This window comes from Rhipicephalus microplus, chromosome 2 (genome assembly GCF_043290135.1).
Source record: "Rhipicephalus microplus isolate Deutch F79 chromosome 2, USDA_Rmic, whole genome shotgun sequence".
Lineage (NCBI taxonomy): Eukaryota > Metazoa > Arthropoda > Arachnida > Ixodida > Ixodidae > Rhipicephalus > Rhipicephalus microplus.
In genome coordinates this window covers 219,679,687-219,697,034 of record NC_134701.1, presented here as the reverse complement: position 1 = coordinate 219,697,034, position 17,348 = coordinate 219,679,687, and the positions used below count along the sequence as shown (strand labels likewise).

The 17,348-nt window shown below is 45.6% G+C and overlaps 1 protein-coding gene across 1 annotated transcript in view; it reads left to right on the top strand.

The window, feature by feature from the left end:
• The window catches only part of LOC142793763 (cell adhesion molecule Dscam1-like), a 510,593-nt gene that overhangs the window by 407,869 nt on the left and 85,376 nt on the right, over window positions 1-17,348 (top strand). Inside the window, exons 6-7 of the mRNA XM_075885808.1 lie at window positions 11,951-12,232; window positions 14,332-14,412. Of these exons, the coding sequence (XP_075741923.1) occupies window positions 11,951-12,232; window positions 14,332-14,412 (363 nt within the window). The remainder of the gene's footprint in view (window positions 1-11,950; window positions 12,233-14,331; window positions 14,413-17,348) is intronic.

The window sequence follows — 17,348 nt, the reverse complement described above, 5'->3', positions numbered from 1 at the left end:
TCGCATAGGTTTTGGAATAAATGGTCGGACCTGGTGACGAAAGCGGCCAACCTTCACATGGGAGGGGATACAGTCCCCTTTGAACGTAATTCTCACACAATGTGTGTTACCAAGGCGGCTGACATTCACAATGACGTTATCTTCATTTGCCGGTTTTATTAGCACTGAGAGATCCGAGTTTGGAATTTCAGTGGCGATGTCATAAATGACTCCTGTTGAAGTGGTGCTATCAGCTGGTATTATAGACTTGACATTGATGTTACCCAGTTGCGTTACTTTCTGAAGCGCGTTTAGCGCACGTGGGTTCAGCACATCGATTGCCAAGGTGTTCTTTCTTGCGTTTAGACGTATTTCTTTGATCTGATTTGGCGTAACATTCTCAAGATACACAGAGAGCGCTTGCCTGTTCAGCCCGCGTAGACTGTCGGTAGCCTTCAGTGGCACAAACAGGATAGAGTGAGGCCATCGCTGAGGGGCAGTTTTCACGGTAGTCGTGCTTGATGCCGAAGATGCATTGACGATCCGTCGTTTAGCCTTGCGGTACAGTACGGGTTGGAAGCCGTCGTCCGAGGACTCGTCGCTTGATACGGAGTATAGCTCAGTGTCCTCACTCTCACTAGACGCCTTTCCTCGCTTCCTCGAAGCAGTCCCAGCGGTCGAACCGGACTCGGACGGTGCCCCGTGAGGTTTAACATCCATCAACACGATATATGGGGCGATAGACCCCACAACTGCGGCGAAAAATCCAGAAAAGCACAAAGACGAGCAAGATGTGTTCCGTAAACGAATCACTTCGTCTTCTTCCGTCGGGATCTGCTGAATTTTCAGACAAACAGGGCGCAGAAAACGCATTGGGACATTGAGAGCAAAAGTCAATGCGAAGCGAAAGTTCAGTTTGTTCAAGTGGTTGCAATGATACCGTAGCGTAACCACTTCAATGAGATGGAAAATTAGATGCAAGTTGAGAGCGACGCATTCCAGCCATGTTCACAACTCAGAAAAATTCTGCGCGCTTTTTTATAACCTCTGCTTTGCTTGATTGATATGTGAGATTTAATGTTCCAGAACGACCATATGATTATAAGAGACGCCGTGGTGGAGGACTCCGGAAATTTTGACCATCTGGTGTTCTTTAATGCGCACCCAAATCTGAGCACACGGGCCTCAGCATTTCAGCCTTCATTGAAAATGCAGCTGCGGCAGCTGGGATTTGATCCCGTGACCTGCGGGTTAGCAGCCGAGTACCTTAGCCACTAGACCACCGTGGCGGGGCATATACCATGCTTTAGCAGACGCCACACTTAGAGGCAAACATAAAAAAAGCGCTGTCCGGAAGGGCCCAATATCTTTTATTTACCCGGCAGACTTGTTCAGACCGCATATCTGATAGAGCAACCAATAAACGGCAATTAAATTGCATGACATCAAGTCATCACAAATGTATCTTTTTGTTTATTACACTGAGTTCCTCTTATGTAAGAATGGCATCACATAACACGTATGATTAACCTATAAAAGTGAATTCTCAATATTTTCACGGTTTCCAAAAAAAAGTTTCATCTCGGCGCTTACAAATAGTTTTGTAATTGAACACTTTCAATTTTCTGGGCTATAGGTTGAATTGAAGATTTGATCCTTCATCTGTGACTTCTCTCTCCGGATAAACCAATCAATTAACTTTATTCTGATTGTCTATTTCTTCATAGGCTTCCGTGTTAAATCCTTCAAACTTTTTCGCCTAAAACTTCGTATTACAGAGGCATGTCGGCTTCTCTCTTATTTTTTCCAAGTACACTTCTCTTTCAGTTTGCAGTGAATGAAGACTAGACGGCTCTTTGAGTATCGCTAACGTGGTCTATTCATCTGGCGGAAATTACATGAAGCCTGCGCTTCGTTAACCTTCTAACTTACATGCGGCAGTTTTTTTCAAAAGTATAAAACCAAGTCCTCAAACCCAAGAGTAAAACAACAACGCAACGCTTTCAATTATTGAAGAAAGACTTGAAAACACGCTTTACCTATCGAACGCCTTCTTAAGCTTTTTTTCCAATATTTCCCTCTTGCCGAGACTTTTTATTTTTGTTTTTTTCTAGTACTCCAAAGATAAGAGAGTGATCTGGAGAATGTGAGAGGCAGAAACCAAAAGAGATGCCATGATTACGCTTGCGAGCTAATTAAAACCGGAACCCGCATCGTTCCACCCTTAACCGCCTCTTTTCACAAAACCCGCATCTTTTCCAAAAACATCAGCTCTCCCAAACGAAGAAGCTCGGCTTAACCTACGTCATCAAGTTCGCCTAATTCGTGCCGGCTGCAGCTTTTCATCGCGTGCAACTCAAAACACTCTCGGAGCTTCTCCACACTTCAATAGCGCACTTTCACAGCGGCATACGGGTGAAGCTGCGAACATGCTGGAGTGAGAGGGGTCGTGCGTAGTGTCTTTAGACACTTTAATGAGCTGGAACAAAAGAAGAAACGGCGGCTTGAGCTCGGGAAAACTGCGTTTCATCACACTCTGTCGGCGTCTTCTCGCGAAATCTTGCCCCTGGGTGCGCTTTCGGAGGCCTCGGCGCGTTTAACCGAAACCAACTCGACGCTTTCGGCGACCACGCTATATAAAAGTGCATGGGAGACCATGCGGGCTGAAATAGATGCGCTCCGCTGGTGTTCAATAACGATGAATGATTCAAAGACCCGTCTTTTTAGACAGCCCCGGAAGAGAGAGGCAGAGAGATCAACGACAAGTAAAGCCAAGGAGGTTAACCCGGCACTAGTAACCCTCGCGACCTGCTTGTATCGCTGCCTTACTCGATTCCTCCGTCCCTCTTCCTTCTTCTGAACTTTCTCTTATGCGTACACTTGAGTACAGCTCAGATGAGGTCTTAAAGCGGTTCCATAACCTAGAATACCTCAGAAACAACTTGACCATATTTTTTCCCGCTCACTTTAGCTTAAAGTGAAGTGAAAGAGCGTATGACGTGTTGAGTTCACCTCATTTTGAAACAACACATCACCAACAAAAGTAAAACAAGAAAATAATGAACGGAAGCGTTGCTGACTAAAGTGACGGAAACCGACATTTTAGCCAAGCAGATTGGGGTTTCAAAGAAGGATAACAGGAAAATCAGAAGCGCGAGCTCCGCCAATATATGCTTCGAGAAAACACCCGTAAGCCTTTGTTACTGGTAAAGCGGCGCTGTGAATATTTAAGTGGTTTAAGTGCTTGATATGCGCAGGGGCGGAAATGCGGAGCTACGTAGAAGAAGTGGAAGAGAGGAAGGAGGGATGGGAAAGAGGGAATAGAAAGTTTTAACGGGGAAAAAGGGTGAGAGACAGATGAGGTGGCGTGGATGCGGGTTGTGTTGCGAGGCAGGGAAGGGCCAGTGGTTTAATTTCGCAGGCCCGTAATTACTACCCTGGTCGCAACCTCGCTCGGCAGGCTTAAATACCGGGTTCTCGTGGCCGCTGCTTTGTGCCCCAGCACCGTCAAACCCCAATAATGCGGCCAATTTAGTTCGCAGAAAGATAAGTGTCACGTACGGTAGGCTACAGTCAGTGGAATGTGCTTGGTGAACCCAATCCTTTTCCGAGCTTTCTATCCAGCAAAACCGCAAGAGGAGAAAAAAAATTACATCGCTGGCATGTGCTCCTTTTCCGTTATTCATGCTTCGTTTCTATGTCCACTCACGGAATTCGTCATTCAAGTTCTGCTTTGGAATGAAGAAAAGAGTGCTTCCAAGCGCTCATCCAAAACAACCCACGGGAAGTGATATTATGTATACATCGGTGAACGTGGCAATTAGAAAAAGATCTTGAAAGAAGATTACGTGCATGATATCAGGAATGAACGTAGTTTTCAGTGGCATGGAGTGCACCCGGCCGGCACCGATCGCTACATTGACTGGAGAAAGACTTCCGTCATTGAAACGGCGAGAAATATTTTTATAACACTATTTTTCACGCCCTCTTTCTAATAATATTAGTAATTATAATATTATGCGGTGTTGGAGGACCCACACCTATGATAGGATTATTAAGAACGGCGTAGCCAAAGCTCCGAAAATTTCGACAATCTAGTTTTCTTTAACGTGCATTGACAAAGTACAGTACATGGACCTCGACCGTTTCACCTTCATTGAAATGTGGCCATCGTTGCCGAGACCGAACCCGCGACCGTTGAGTCAGCAGCCCAGTGTCCTAGCCATTGATTCACCATGCATCAGTGTGCCCTCTTTCTGCGAACAATTACAAGGGCACTGCCTTTCAAGACAAGTCTCTGCCTCCGCATACCTCAGATGACTTAGATCACAAGCTAAAATGCATTCTAACGACGTTTTCTTTACCAGCGTCAAGTTATTAACAAAAGCTTTATTGTGTCGTTCTTTCTAGCTGTTTTTTTAACGGGATTAATCGATATTGACAATATCTGAGCCCAGCACCACACGCCAAAACCGTACTTCCGGTGGCTAGTTTAGTGATTTCTCGATTGTTTAGTAATTTCTCTATAGCTCAGTTACTATCACAGCAATCGCGGCTTGCGGCCCACACCAACCTATCAAAATTCTTTCATTATTCTTGTAGTCCTCACTGTAAGCTGAACAAAAACTTGGAAGACACTTGAGGTCCGCCTTCAAGACCTCAACACCAAAAGTAGTCGGGCCCCGTGAGCACTACATTGAACCACGTCGCAAGAACAGGAACATTTCTGCTCATAACGTCGGCCGTTTAGAAGTGTTTTAGAACGCCTAGTGCAAGTATACAGTTGTGCAGTGCCTACTACTCTAGAGCCCTTCATTTTGCAAATAGACGAAGTACCCATTCGGCGTCCGTGAAGCGCCACACGCGCCGGCAAATCTGCACACTTTGTAATGGCCGGGAAGCTTTAAAACACCCACTAATTGGACAAATCGCACGTTTTGAAGACTGGCGTGATTCTGAGGAGGAGGAGGAGGTAAGTTTATTTACAGAAAGGCAGAGAGGTCGGCCTGAGCGATAGCTTGCTCTAGCCTGCTACTCTACACTGGGGGAAGGGAAAGGGGAAAAGAAAGATTAATGAATGACGATGGTGAGATAGAACGGTGAGTATGTAGTGTTCTTTCTAGCTGAGGCACATTTCATAGCCACGCACATAGTCCAGTTGTTTCCAAAAAGGTTATAACTGCTTTTGTGACCGCAGTTGCACTGTTGGTGTCTGGCCAAGGGCCCAACATAGTCTCATCAGTCAATGACCTACTGCGATATAGTTCAGTAGAAGAAATCAGTGTTTGTCGTTCACGTGCGTATGCTGGGCAGACACAAAATATGTGCTCAAGTGTTTCTGGCACATCACAGTGTTCACAATTAGGACCGGTGTCACTGCGACCGATGATATGTGCGTAACGTCTGGTGTACGCTACACCAAGACGAATGCCGTGGATCATACTTGTGAGTTGCCGTTTCAATTTAGGGGGCATGCGGAAGCTCATTTCCGGGTCCCATTTGTGAAGTCGCTGGTGTCGCTGTTCCGGTTTGGTCCAGTGCTGAAGTGTGTAGCTGTGCATCACGCAGCGAAGCAGGGCGTTCGTGTCAGCTCGTGAAAACGCAATGCGTACTTCAGGGGCACTGCTTAAGGCCTTTTTAGCTTCAGCGTCTGCCTCTTCGTTTCCCATCACGCCGCAATGAGCGGGAATTCACTGGAAAGTTATAAGATGGCCATTTGTTGAAGCAACCTGAATAAGTTCTGTGATTTCTATTGCCAAGCCGTAATACGGACCTTGCTTTATGATGCAATTAATGGTTTGCAAAGTGGGTTTGGCATCAGAGAAAATCGTCCAGGCTCGAGCTTGCTCTCCGGAAATAAATCTTATTGCCTCCCGGATAGCGACAAGCTCTGCGGCAGTTGATGTGGTTTTATGGTCCACTTTGAATCGTCTAGCGATATCCATGTCTGGGATGACAAAGGCTGCGGTGGAGGTGTTTAGCGTGGTGGATCCGTCGGTGTACACGTGCAGAGAATCACTGTACGTTGTGTAAATGTGATATAGAGTCAGCTGTCTGAGGCCAACAGAAGAAATGAGCGACTTCTTCGTGATTCCAGGTATCGGAAATGAAACAGGTGGTTTAGGCAGGACCCATGGAGGCACTGCAGGGGCATTTGGCGGAGAAAATCTTGATGGTATAATGTTTTCTTGCCGCGATATTATTCTTGAGAAACTGCAATCTGGGTGAGTGGCGGGTAGTACTAACAGTGGGTGCTGTCTGTGTCTGCTCAGCAATCGGAGGTGAACTCTAAGTGGCTCGCAGAGCATGTATACACTGATGGGACAAGCCCGACCCTCTGCGAATGTACTATTTGTTGAAGTACAGCGCGGTAGACCCAAGCATCTTCGTAAGCATTGAGCTTGAACACTCTCTAACGCCTTCACACAACTAGGTCTCATATTGGAGAGCACCGGCATGCTGTATCGAATGTATCCTACAAATAGAGCATTGTGCAATCGAAGTAGCGATGATTCTGATGGGCCCCATCTTGCTCCTGCTACGTGGCGAAGAACGAGAGCAAAGCTCTTCAATTTAGATTTAAGTACTGCAACATGCCTCGTGCACGATAGATCTTTGTGTACGACAACCCCAAGGAACTTGTGGTGCGTTACAGCAGGTATTGCTGTCCCATTAATGAATATCGGGTATTTCGACATATGCTTGCGCGTGAACGCAAGCACTGCGCATTTGTCGATTGAAAGAGTGAGCCTCTGACGTCGTAGATATTTGTATGTGATCGTCACTGCACGCTGTAGTGAAGCTCGTAATTGCGGAAGAGTAGTTCCGGATGCCCATATGCATATGTCATCAGCGTATGCGCTGATCTTCACCGTGCTGGGAACTTCTGCTGCTAGGCCGATCATTGTGACATTGAATCAATACGGGCTGAGAACTCCTCCTTGGGGAACACCACGATGAACCTTATATCGATCGGTGTCTCCGTTATTTGTCGTCATGTAAATGGTGCGGTCCCTAAGGTAGCTAAAAATCCAAGCGTACAGTCGTCCATCGATGTCAAAATCTTCCAGTGCGTCAAGGATCGCGTAATGCAGCACATTATCGTAGGCACCCTTAATGTCAAAGAAGACCGCCGCCACTAGTCTGCGTCGGCTTCTTTCCTCTTCAACGCTGCTGATGAAGTCAACCACACCATCAATGGCAGATCGGCCTCTTCTGAAGCCGTTCATAAATTCAGGAAAGAAGTTGTTCCTCTCTAGAAGCCACTCTAATCTTGACAGTACCATTCTTTCCATCACTTTTCCGACGCAGCTGGCTAAGGCGATTGGTCTGTAGGAGGAAAGTGCATAAGGACACTTCCCCGGCTTAAGCAATGCATTCTTCCATTCTGCATTCTGTGATTCTGCATTCTGTGATTCTGCATGTGATTCTGCATGTGATTCTGCATTCTGCCACGTAATCTAACAGGCGTTAAGCATGCCCCTCCATTTACATAAAATCATTCTTGTGGTGTTTTTTTTTTTACGAAGCATGTTGAAGCACTGAAAAAGCTCCATTGTAGAACGCCTGCTTGCAACGCAGAATGCTTGGGTACGACACTCAATAAGAACAAAAAACTGTTTTGAATGTTGATTAGCTTGTACGCCAGTTTCTCGCTCTCAACCAATGACGCCACAACTGACATCAACGCCAACACCAAAATAGCTGCCAAATGAGGCTTTTAACGCTATCACGTTAATGAAAACAATGTGCCGATTCCCCTGTACAGGAAAATAAAAATAAGCCTTAATATCAATATCAAACCTTTTTCTTTTAATCTTACACCAGGGACATATATTGAGAACGCTAGCTGACAAGTTGTGTGCAAAACTACAGCTTCCAAAGGCACCAGCAATGAGGCGCCAGCGCAATGTCAGGTAGCACCATCTGAGCACTCGTCAAGCTTCAGTGCATGAAATTCTCGGAACAAAAACTGGCATTCTCTTGAGAATATGATTACAATGTTTATAACGTCGTATTGATCCTCTATAGTAACTGGCGAGACACTATTAACGTATCTGTCACTATTATCTGTGACTACTAACGTGAAATCATTAAAGAGCTCGTTCCGCAGAATATTAGACATCGGCGGTGGTGTCGCCGTTGTTGGTTGTGAGCAAAAATAATCATCTTGGGAATGACTGAAAAATACAGAACGATTCAAATGAAATAAATAACAAAAAATTCTGGGTCCGAGTAGCGATTGAAACCGGGTGGTTTGCGTGGTTGGCGGATATTGTACCACACAGCCGCGCGTCTGCTTGTAAATACAGTGGAAAAAAGTTCCTCTGCTTCAAAATATATTTAAAGTAACTTTGATGCTTCGCAAACACAAGTGTCTTGAATACATGATTCACATACAAGATGAAATATTGCAGTAGTAGTGCCTGGTACAAGTGTACGTTGACATCGGGCGTCAGAATATATAATTATCATCATGAATTCATAGCTTCAAGCTGGTCACCGACTACAGAAGGCACACATGTTACTGCACCAAATTTTCTAAGGCCACGTAGTGGGTGCATAGCAAGTTCAAAAAGATTCCATGCACCAAGTGTTTGAAGGACGCTCTAGGAAGAAGATATCGATATCGTGTTCGACAATTAAAGGTGAAATTTTGGGATCCCCCAAATTCTTCCCCGCGTGACACATGAAAGCTTCACAAAATCTCAAGGGCGCAAGTTCCACGATACCTCTATCTGTACCGGGCTGCGGTTCCTACATTTGTCAGGCAATAATGCACATAATATCCTTCAAGAGGAAGTGAATTTCTCCGTGGTGATTTCGGTGCGAACGGCTTGTTAAGACCGGCAGCCAAAAGAGACCGCCACCGACTTGCGTTCTCGAAGCAGTAAATCTGAATTAGCAAACGTGTAGTCCGTATTCAATGAAAAGCTTCGTGTCATCGGGATGTGAGGAGTACGCCTCCGTTTTTTAATCCCCCCCCCCCCAATTAAGAAACTCCATTTCTCCAAAATATCCCGGAGAGCGCACGCGGCCTGCATTTGCACTGTGTACACAGCCACGCTTGGGCGAAGCTCAACGCAATGCGGTATTCACGCGTTTTAAACATTTCAAAGCGTGCGCAAACAAAAACAAAAATAATGTGGCTTGAACGCTCGGCGAGTTCATGAAAGATTGAAAAGGGGCGCTTTCAGAACGATGGGGCGTGGTGCAGTTTTATTCCGCACGCGCGTCCGCGTGCTAGAGGCAAATGGGGTCACGCGTGGTTGAATCAAGCACGGATTTGCAGCGCCGCAGCCGGGTGAGTGAAAATGTTGCAAAGTGGGAGACGATGAAGCGACGCCCCACTCGACCCTTTGAATCTTGCGGTGATTGTTGACGAGGCTATATGCTCCGTGCGATAGCTTCGCCCTATATTACACCAGCTCTTTGCTTTATTTTTATTTTTTGCCTTCTCGTCCTTTCATTCATTCAGTGCATCACGCTTAATAAGCGGCGCCCTGTGCTGCCACCCGCCTTTCAAAAGCGGACTTCTGCTCTACGCATCACCTCTTCTGACCCCTCCATACTTTGCCTTTCGATAATATATTAAACACCGACGGCTCTTCTCTCCCAGTTCATTATGTTATAGCGCGAAGTTTCAGATGAAAATCTCGAAATACGAAGTTTCAGCGTTTGCATTAAAGGCGCGGTTAGTACACGTCGGAGTGAAAGCTCTGCGGGGGCATGAAAGCGGGTTCTTTGCGTTGCAGGTGTTCGGATTCTCGTTCAAGTGTTATGTCAGCCGTCAGCACTTTGTAACTGCCTTTCCAAGCCCAAATGTGTCCAGTTGTTGTAAACTTTGCACTTCTTTGCACAAGGGTTCTTTGCACAAGGGTTCTTTGCACAAGGGACCTATAGTGGTGTATTTCGTACATAAAGTTTGATACCCCAGTCGTACTTTTGTTGGACCATATAAAATAATGGCAAACGGTGTTGAGAAAAAACTACTTGAAAATAAATTATTTGTTCAACTTTCAAGCCAAATATCTTTTTGTCAAAATTCAGAGAAATTCAATGTCATCCTGTAAAAGAGCTCAAAATAAAATAAAGTGAACGAGAGTAAGAATGTTGGTAACTGTGTAGCGATAGTGCTAGCCTCTTCCCCCTCTATCCCCTCTCTCTCCCCTCTACCTATGGCATCCCCACCTCTTGTTGAGCTTCATCAAATGCTGAATCGTCCACTACTACTTATCTCTGAGGCTATATAATAGGGTGCACCAAATATTTACTGACTCTCGGAATGAAACAAAAAAGTTTGTAGTTGAAACACTGCACAAGTACTTATTTTTGTGGAAAGTTCAAGTTTCTTTATGGACTCTACAAACACACAATGTTTGAAATATATCAGGCATTCGCATTTCGCTTGCACCCTCTTGTACACAAAGACACTCTGACTATAACACTGAAAAGGGTATGCACCGGGATGATTACATACATCACACAGGCCTATGTTCTTGTTTCCTTGTCTGGAGCTTATCAGAATCAGCAGTGAAATATGATGTCAACACTTCGGCAGTTTGTAGCCATTTTTCATCAAAATACAGTGAAATACATATTAAACTATGCCTTAATTTGCTATAGTATTTATACAGTATATTTTACTCTTAGAAGAATTTTTACAGCCAAAGCTGTTATGAGATCAAAACTCGTGTAATGCGCCGCGCCGTAGTTGTCCACCGCCGCCGCCACCGCCGGTGTCTGTAACCACTATCGCAGGAATAAGATAATAAACTTAGTACCAAAAACACATTGGGGTTCGAACCCAGCTCCGTTGCGTGCCAGCCCAATATTCCACTAATGAGTGACGCTGGTTCTTGGAACGTGTTCACAAACTTGCCTTAGGCAGGCTTGATGTCGGGAAAGGAATTGCGTTATTATAAGTAACAAAACTTTTTAGAACAGCAAAAGAACCAACTGGCCTCACACAATGTGAACAGCTTAACGAGTCGATTGCCCAATGCTCCAACCCACTACTAAAGCTTGTTCTTGATCCCGTAATGACTGTTGCGCATACCAACTTCAGGCATGTTTCCTCTTCGTCGTCAGCCATGGCGTAAACAATCGGCACAAAAAACCTTCGAAGCGTCTAGCGGATATCACGCTTCGCAGAAAAATGACGAATGATAGCATAGTGAATGCCAGCCAAATACCCAGAAAGGAATAGTATCAGTGCCGTAGTGAGTATACAGCAAATGTGTTTGCAGCAGTTACCCAATTAGTGCTTAAAAAAGGCTCTGAAAGGCCGCTCTTCTAGCTTTCACTGTGGCTGTGCTGCACCTTCCGTGCAGGCCTAGTGTTTCTTATTTGAGCGACACTGAAGAGAAAAACGACCTTTACTTATTTGTAAACTACACTTCTACAATCTCGACAACGCCACTCTTACTGCGAGATGATGGGCGACAAGAAAGTGTGGGTGAAGACGCCATCTTGACATTCCCGCACCAGGCACCGTGACGTCATGAATTTTGACAGTGTCTGTGGGTTCTACGTAGTTCCTAAAAGTACTCTTTGATGGGCTTGTCGGTTCATGTTCCTGTCGGTTAAAGTAGTTTCTAATCAGTTAGGTAGTTCCTGATCGGTTAAAATGAAACAGGTTATCATCTGCGAGGGCTGCAGACCTAATGTACGCAGTTTCTGAAAATTTCACAGAGCACATGTTGCGAAAGTGCAAAAAGTACATTGTGAAGTTTGTCATATTATGTGTGGCCATCCCAGCGCAAAATATAAAAATGCAATTTCAGCCTTGGTTTTCTCTTATATAAACTTACGATGGTGAAACATGCGGCATTGGTATGTTCAGACTACAGTTTAACTATCTAAACGAAGTCATTGTCTCACTTTGTCGCCCCAATGACGTTCATGACAAACTTTATTCTATGTTCTTACTGACGATTCCCCCACACCCCCTTTCTCTCTCTTTATGCAGCGAACGCTAGTGTGCTCGTGCTACCAGAGGAGGCCCGTGTTGACATCGGTCGAGCGGTGACGTTCAACTGCTCAGCACGTGGCTTCCGTGGGACGGTCGCCTCAACCTGGTGGGTGCATGACGGCACGCCCCTCAAGACAAGCCCACCACGCGTGTCGCTGCGTTCGGACGACCAGCGGCTGCACATAGCCAATGTGATGCGGGAGGACGCAGGCATTTACCAGTGCTTCGTGCGCTACGGAGACGCCACGGCACAGGCCAGCGCTCAGCTCAGGCTACGCGGTGAGATATTTAGGGGCGAAGCTCCTTAAGGCGTAGGCTTGTCTACCGTAGATGCCTGTCGTAGCCACCCCTATATGCGAAGTGTCCACTAGAGCACGCTCGCATCGCTCGCATCGTTCGAGATGTTTCGACAGACAGACATACAAGAAGACAGATGGATGGACAGACAGACGGACGGTTGGATCGAGGATTCACCGTTCACCGAAGAAACCCTGCGCAGCCGCGACTTCGCCGAACTCATCATGATTCACTTCGTGGATATACTTTGAATTTTTTTGAATTTTCGTTTTGATCAATCTGATTGATCACAGTTTGAACATACACTGTAAGACAAGATCATGTAAATTCAACGTTATTAAAATGCAAAGCTCCTTAAGCCATGGATTTCTCCCTCCTAGCTCATCGTGGTTCGTGGCCGCCTAGTTCGATTTCTCACTCAGCAGGTGTGGATGGGCGGGCGAGCGGACGGGCGGGCGGGCGGGCGGGCGGGCGGGCGGGCGGACGGACGGACGGACGGACGGACAGACAGACAGACAGACAGACAGACAGACCTACGGGTGCACGGACGGACGTGCGGATGGACAAACGGATGGACAGACAGACAGGCAGAGAGACCTACGGGTGCACGGACGGACGTGCGGATGGACAAACGGACGGACAGACGAACGGGCAGACGCACGGACAGAAGCAAGGATGGATGCGCGGATGGATGCACGGACGGACGAAAGCAAGGACGCACGGATGGACGCTTTACCCCACTCATCAGCACTCACTCCGTAGTTATCCTGTGATTTCTTTCTCGTTCTTTTCGTCCCACATTATAACTGTCATCTGGGTGTCCTAGAAAACTCACTGCTAGCCCATTTTCTATCAAGAGCTTTGTTAAGTTTTGTCCCGCTGATACTGTTGGCAATCTGAAGTGCAGGGTGCGGGATGGTAATGCAAAGAATTGCACACAAGAGAGATGACGATTGTTGTTGAAGAACGAAAACAAACTCATTTTACTCACCCCTTATTTTTTAAGTGTACGGGAACTTCGAACGCTAGAATTGCTCTGTGCTCCCGTATTATTCTGTTCTGTCATCGAAGCAAGTCCACCGACGAGGAAAAACACCTTGCATCATCGATAGATTTGGCATATTAAGATCGTCCAGCGTGGTGATGTTTTGTACTTGTCGACAACATTTTCGTGACATAGATATTTACAATGCATTAAACACTATTTACTTAGTCTCCATTAGTCCTAAAGTTATAAATTGGAAAATTGGGCGAGTTGTTCTGATGACATTCTTGGTAACATTTCGGCGCGCAAACAGTGGACGGGAGAACGGAAGGCTAGGAAGCTTGTTTGTCTACTAGCCTTCCGTTGTCTCGTTCATTGTGTGCGCGCCAAAACGTTTCTATTAGTCTTATTTGTTGCCTCTTGAGCGGAACTTGTTTAACAACGTATGATACTAATGGAAGCACCAATCAACACATGAATGCAAGACAGTAGACGTTACAGAAAAATTTAGACCTTTGGAAGGATGGGGTTGAGTTGGTGATAGCACATTTTGTCAAGGAATGGCGCACACAGAAACGAATACAAAATAAGGGGAGGAAATGTGGCAGCTTGGGCTAATTGGCATGGCAGGACGATAGTTATAGCGCGAGAACAAAACGACGACACAGAGACAAGAAGGACACGAAAGACACGAGCGCTCGTGTCTTTCGTGTCCTTCTTGTCCACGAGTCATCGTTTTGTTCTCGCGCTATAAATATCGTCAGGGGAAGGAAACACTGAAACACACTCGTCATGTCTGTTTATTCCTCATTTTGTCTTTGTTTAGCCTATGCGCTGTTCCTTAACAAGAATAATAAATTTTTGCGTTCTTCTCGCTCCTTAGTGAACCATTTTTCTTTTGTAAAGTGCTTTCTTTTTTCTGTCAGTGCCTGCGTGAGATTCCTCATGCGCATGTTGTTCTAATGAACCTTAAAACAGCAATACTTCTTACCATTCACCCCCTCCCCATTTTTTCATTGTGCGTCGGTCCTCTATAACGGAGCATGCTTTTTAATAAACGATTGCCGTTCATTTCTGCCTTTTTTTTTCTAAACAGAAGTTCACTCAAAGCGGAGCGTCCAAAATCGTGTCAGCCGGCGCTGGAACGGCCAGAACAGCTACCTCAAGTCGAGGAAAGGTAATCAGTCTCCTGCTTTTCGCCTCGTGAAAACTCGTGCATCACCTGGCGGCCCCGGGATACCTTCATCATCGATTTTTTTTCTTCTTCCTACTGCACCATTTATCCAGCGTGTAAACGTGCCTCTACGAGGAAAGACGATCGAAAAGGTTCGTTTCATTGCCTGATACTCGTTCCTATAGGGCAAATTCTTTTTCCATGCCGTATTAGATCATTCGTCACAACGTACCGTCTTTTCACATCGACCTGTTTACTCTTGTTCAAAAACGGAATTCAGGCGTAAAATTGTAAGGAGTGGTGCAGAAAATGAAATGAGCGCACAACTATGAAAAAAGGACACAGCGCAATCAAATAGAACACTCAGGAGAGAAAAGGAGAATGAGATAGAAAAAATGTTATTTGCGCGTGACTAGGATGAATTCGGAGCCAAAGCTGGGTGGCGCGTTTAAAAAAAACAAAAAAAACGTGTTCACGTTCCTATCCCGACTGAATTTGTAACGCGTGTCTGGGGAGTGGGCGCACATTTTTTTTTTTTTCGTTTCGCAAAAGTTGGAGGCACCAAAGAGGGCGCAAGCGGCGCTTGTCAAAGATTGAGTGAGGGACACAGTTAAAGAGAGAAGGGTGTTCGAAGAGAGGGAGAGTATGGAGGCATCCTTGGCAGCGGCGAGACGCACAAGCACCGCCGATTGAAAATCAAGTTTGTTCAACCTCATTACGTGCGCCTCTGAGGAAAGACTTCGCCGAATTGCCATTGAGAGACCAAGCAATGCGGGTGCCTTCCTACCTCCTCATTTTCCCTTTGGCGTCTCCTCGCATTACCTTTGACATGCCGCCACGGCTCTCTGTCGAACGTGCGAGCCGCTCGCCTGCAGCAGCCGCCATTTTGTCTCGGTGTTATTTCCGACCCACCTTCCTTGGCTACACTCTGGGATTCTTGATTGATTGATATGTGGGGTTTAACGTCCCAAAACCACCATTTGATTATGAGAGACGCCGTAGTTGAGGGCTCCGGAAATTTTGACCACCTGGGGTTCTTTAACGTGCACCCAAATCTGAGCACACGGGCCTACAACATTTCCGCCTCCATCGAAAATGCAGCCGCCGCAGCCAGGATTCGAACCCGCGCCCTGCGGGTCAGCAGCCGAGTACCTCAGCCACTAGACCACCGCGGCGGGGCACTCAGGGATTCTTATCGCGCTATCTAGGCGTACAATCCCTCCATCTTCCATCTAAATTTTCGTTAATTCCTTCTTTCACCCCCCGTTTTTATATCTCGTCTCTCTCCGACTTCCATAACTACTCCTGTTCTCTTTTCTCCCACACTGTATCACTTTATTAACTGCCATTTTTTTGTGCTTTGTTTCATTGTTTTATTTGTTACTGGATTCCTTGCTGTTTTATCACTCGTTGTCTTCTTTCCAGTGTACCCGATATTTGTCAATATTCTTTTTTTTTCGCTTCGATCTTCAAGTTTGCTTTAAAAAGCTTTATTCGAGTTGTCGTTTATAAAACTCAGCCTTTGCTTCATTATCATACCGGCACGGTTCCTTGCTTATTCTTTGTCGGCTTATTTTATTCGTCCTACGCCGGGACGATTTTCTTTTATGTCTACGTTATTTTCAAGTTGCTAGTTTTCTTTTCACGTGTACCATCACACACTCTTTTTCAGACGTTGCTTGCACTACGTGTGTTGATTATAAGCTTCTGCACTTGGGCGTAAGCTTATCTCAACCTTTGTTGGTTTGCTGTTTTTTTTTGTTTACTGCTCATTCTCAATCGAGCAGTTCGTTTTCTCTCCTGGACCTTGTTTGATCGATATGTGGGGGTTAACGTCCCAAAACCACCATTAACCACCATATGATTATGAGAGACACCTTATTGGAGGGCTTCGGAAATTTCGACCACCAGGGGTTCTTTAACGTGCGCCCAAATCTGAGCAGACAGGCCCACAGCAATTTCGCCTCTAGGGAGGACTTTCTTTCAGACTACACTTTAGCATCAGGTTGATCGTCGATTACCCTGTCGAACACTCATGTATGACTTGTAAATAGTATCAACGGCCTTTTCAACATCAATTGCGATTTGTAATACATGCTTCTGAGTACGCATTGCAAACGGATTGCTGGTAGCATGCACACGTATCTGGTTATTTTGTAATACATTATTGTCCGCGCTGAACAAAACATGCTCACCATTTGTTGTAATTATGACACACTGTGCTGATTCTGCAAAAAATGGACAAAAACTTTAAACAATGACTCATCACTTTTTTTGTTTTTAGCTGCCACAACTACACGGAGATGAGAAAATGTGACCAATAATATGGCCTTTCAGTAAGGCTGCCAAGTGAACTGCGCTTACTGTTGAATTACAAAGGGAGGAATGATTTCTGAATGCACGTGACATTTTTACTTCTGAGTTATACCGAAGCGTCGACGAAACCAATCTTCGGTTTGTGATTCAGTTATCCGAGTTGGAAACCAACTAGAAGAATGTTAAGGGAAACGGTAGCCCCACCGTCCCTAATACGAGAAAGGGCTTTCGCGCAGTCGTAATTTGGTCGGTTGCTACGCCGCAGATTTGATGACATCATTTACGTTATTGGTCGTGGTAGTGCTTGTAAACATGTCTGCAGATCACATCATTTACTTTGCAGTAAACAATCAATGTTTCTCGCCCTTTCCGAATGACGCCGCGTTATTAGTACCACAAGTCGATTGCCCTAGCGCATTTTCATCTGACTTTCAGCGAGTCCTAATGTTCCTGCCATAAATAAGTGATCGTACCGCATTGCGTTTAACGATTCAGTGACATGTGCTGCACGCGATTAAAAGAAACCAGATCTGTACACGTACATATGCATATGTTTCAAGGAACCTGGCCTGTTGGGCGGAACTATTCTAGAGGCACGGGGGACTGGTGCTCGACAGTGAAGC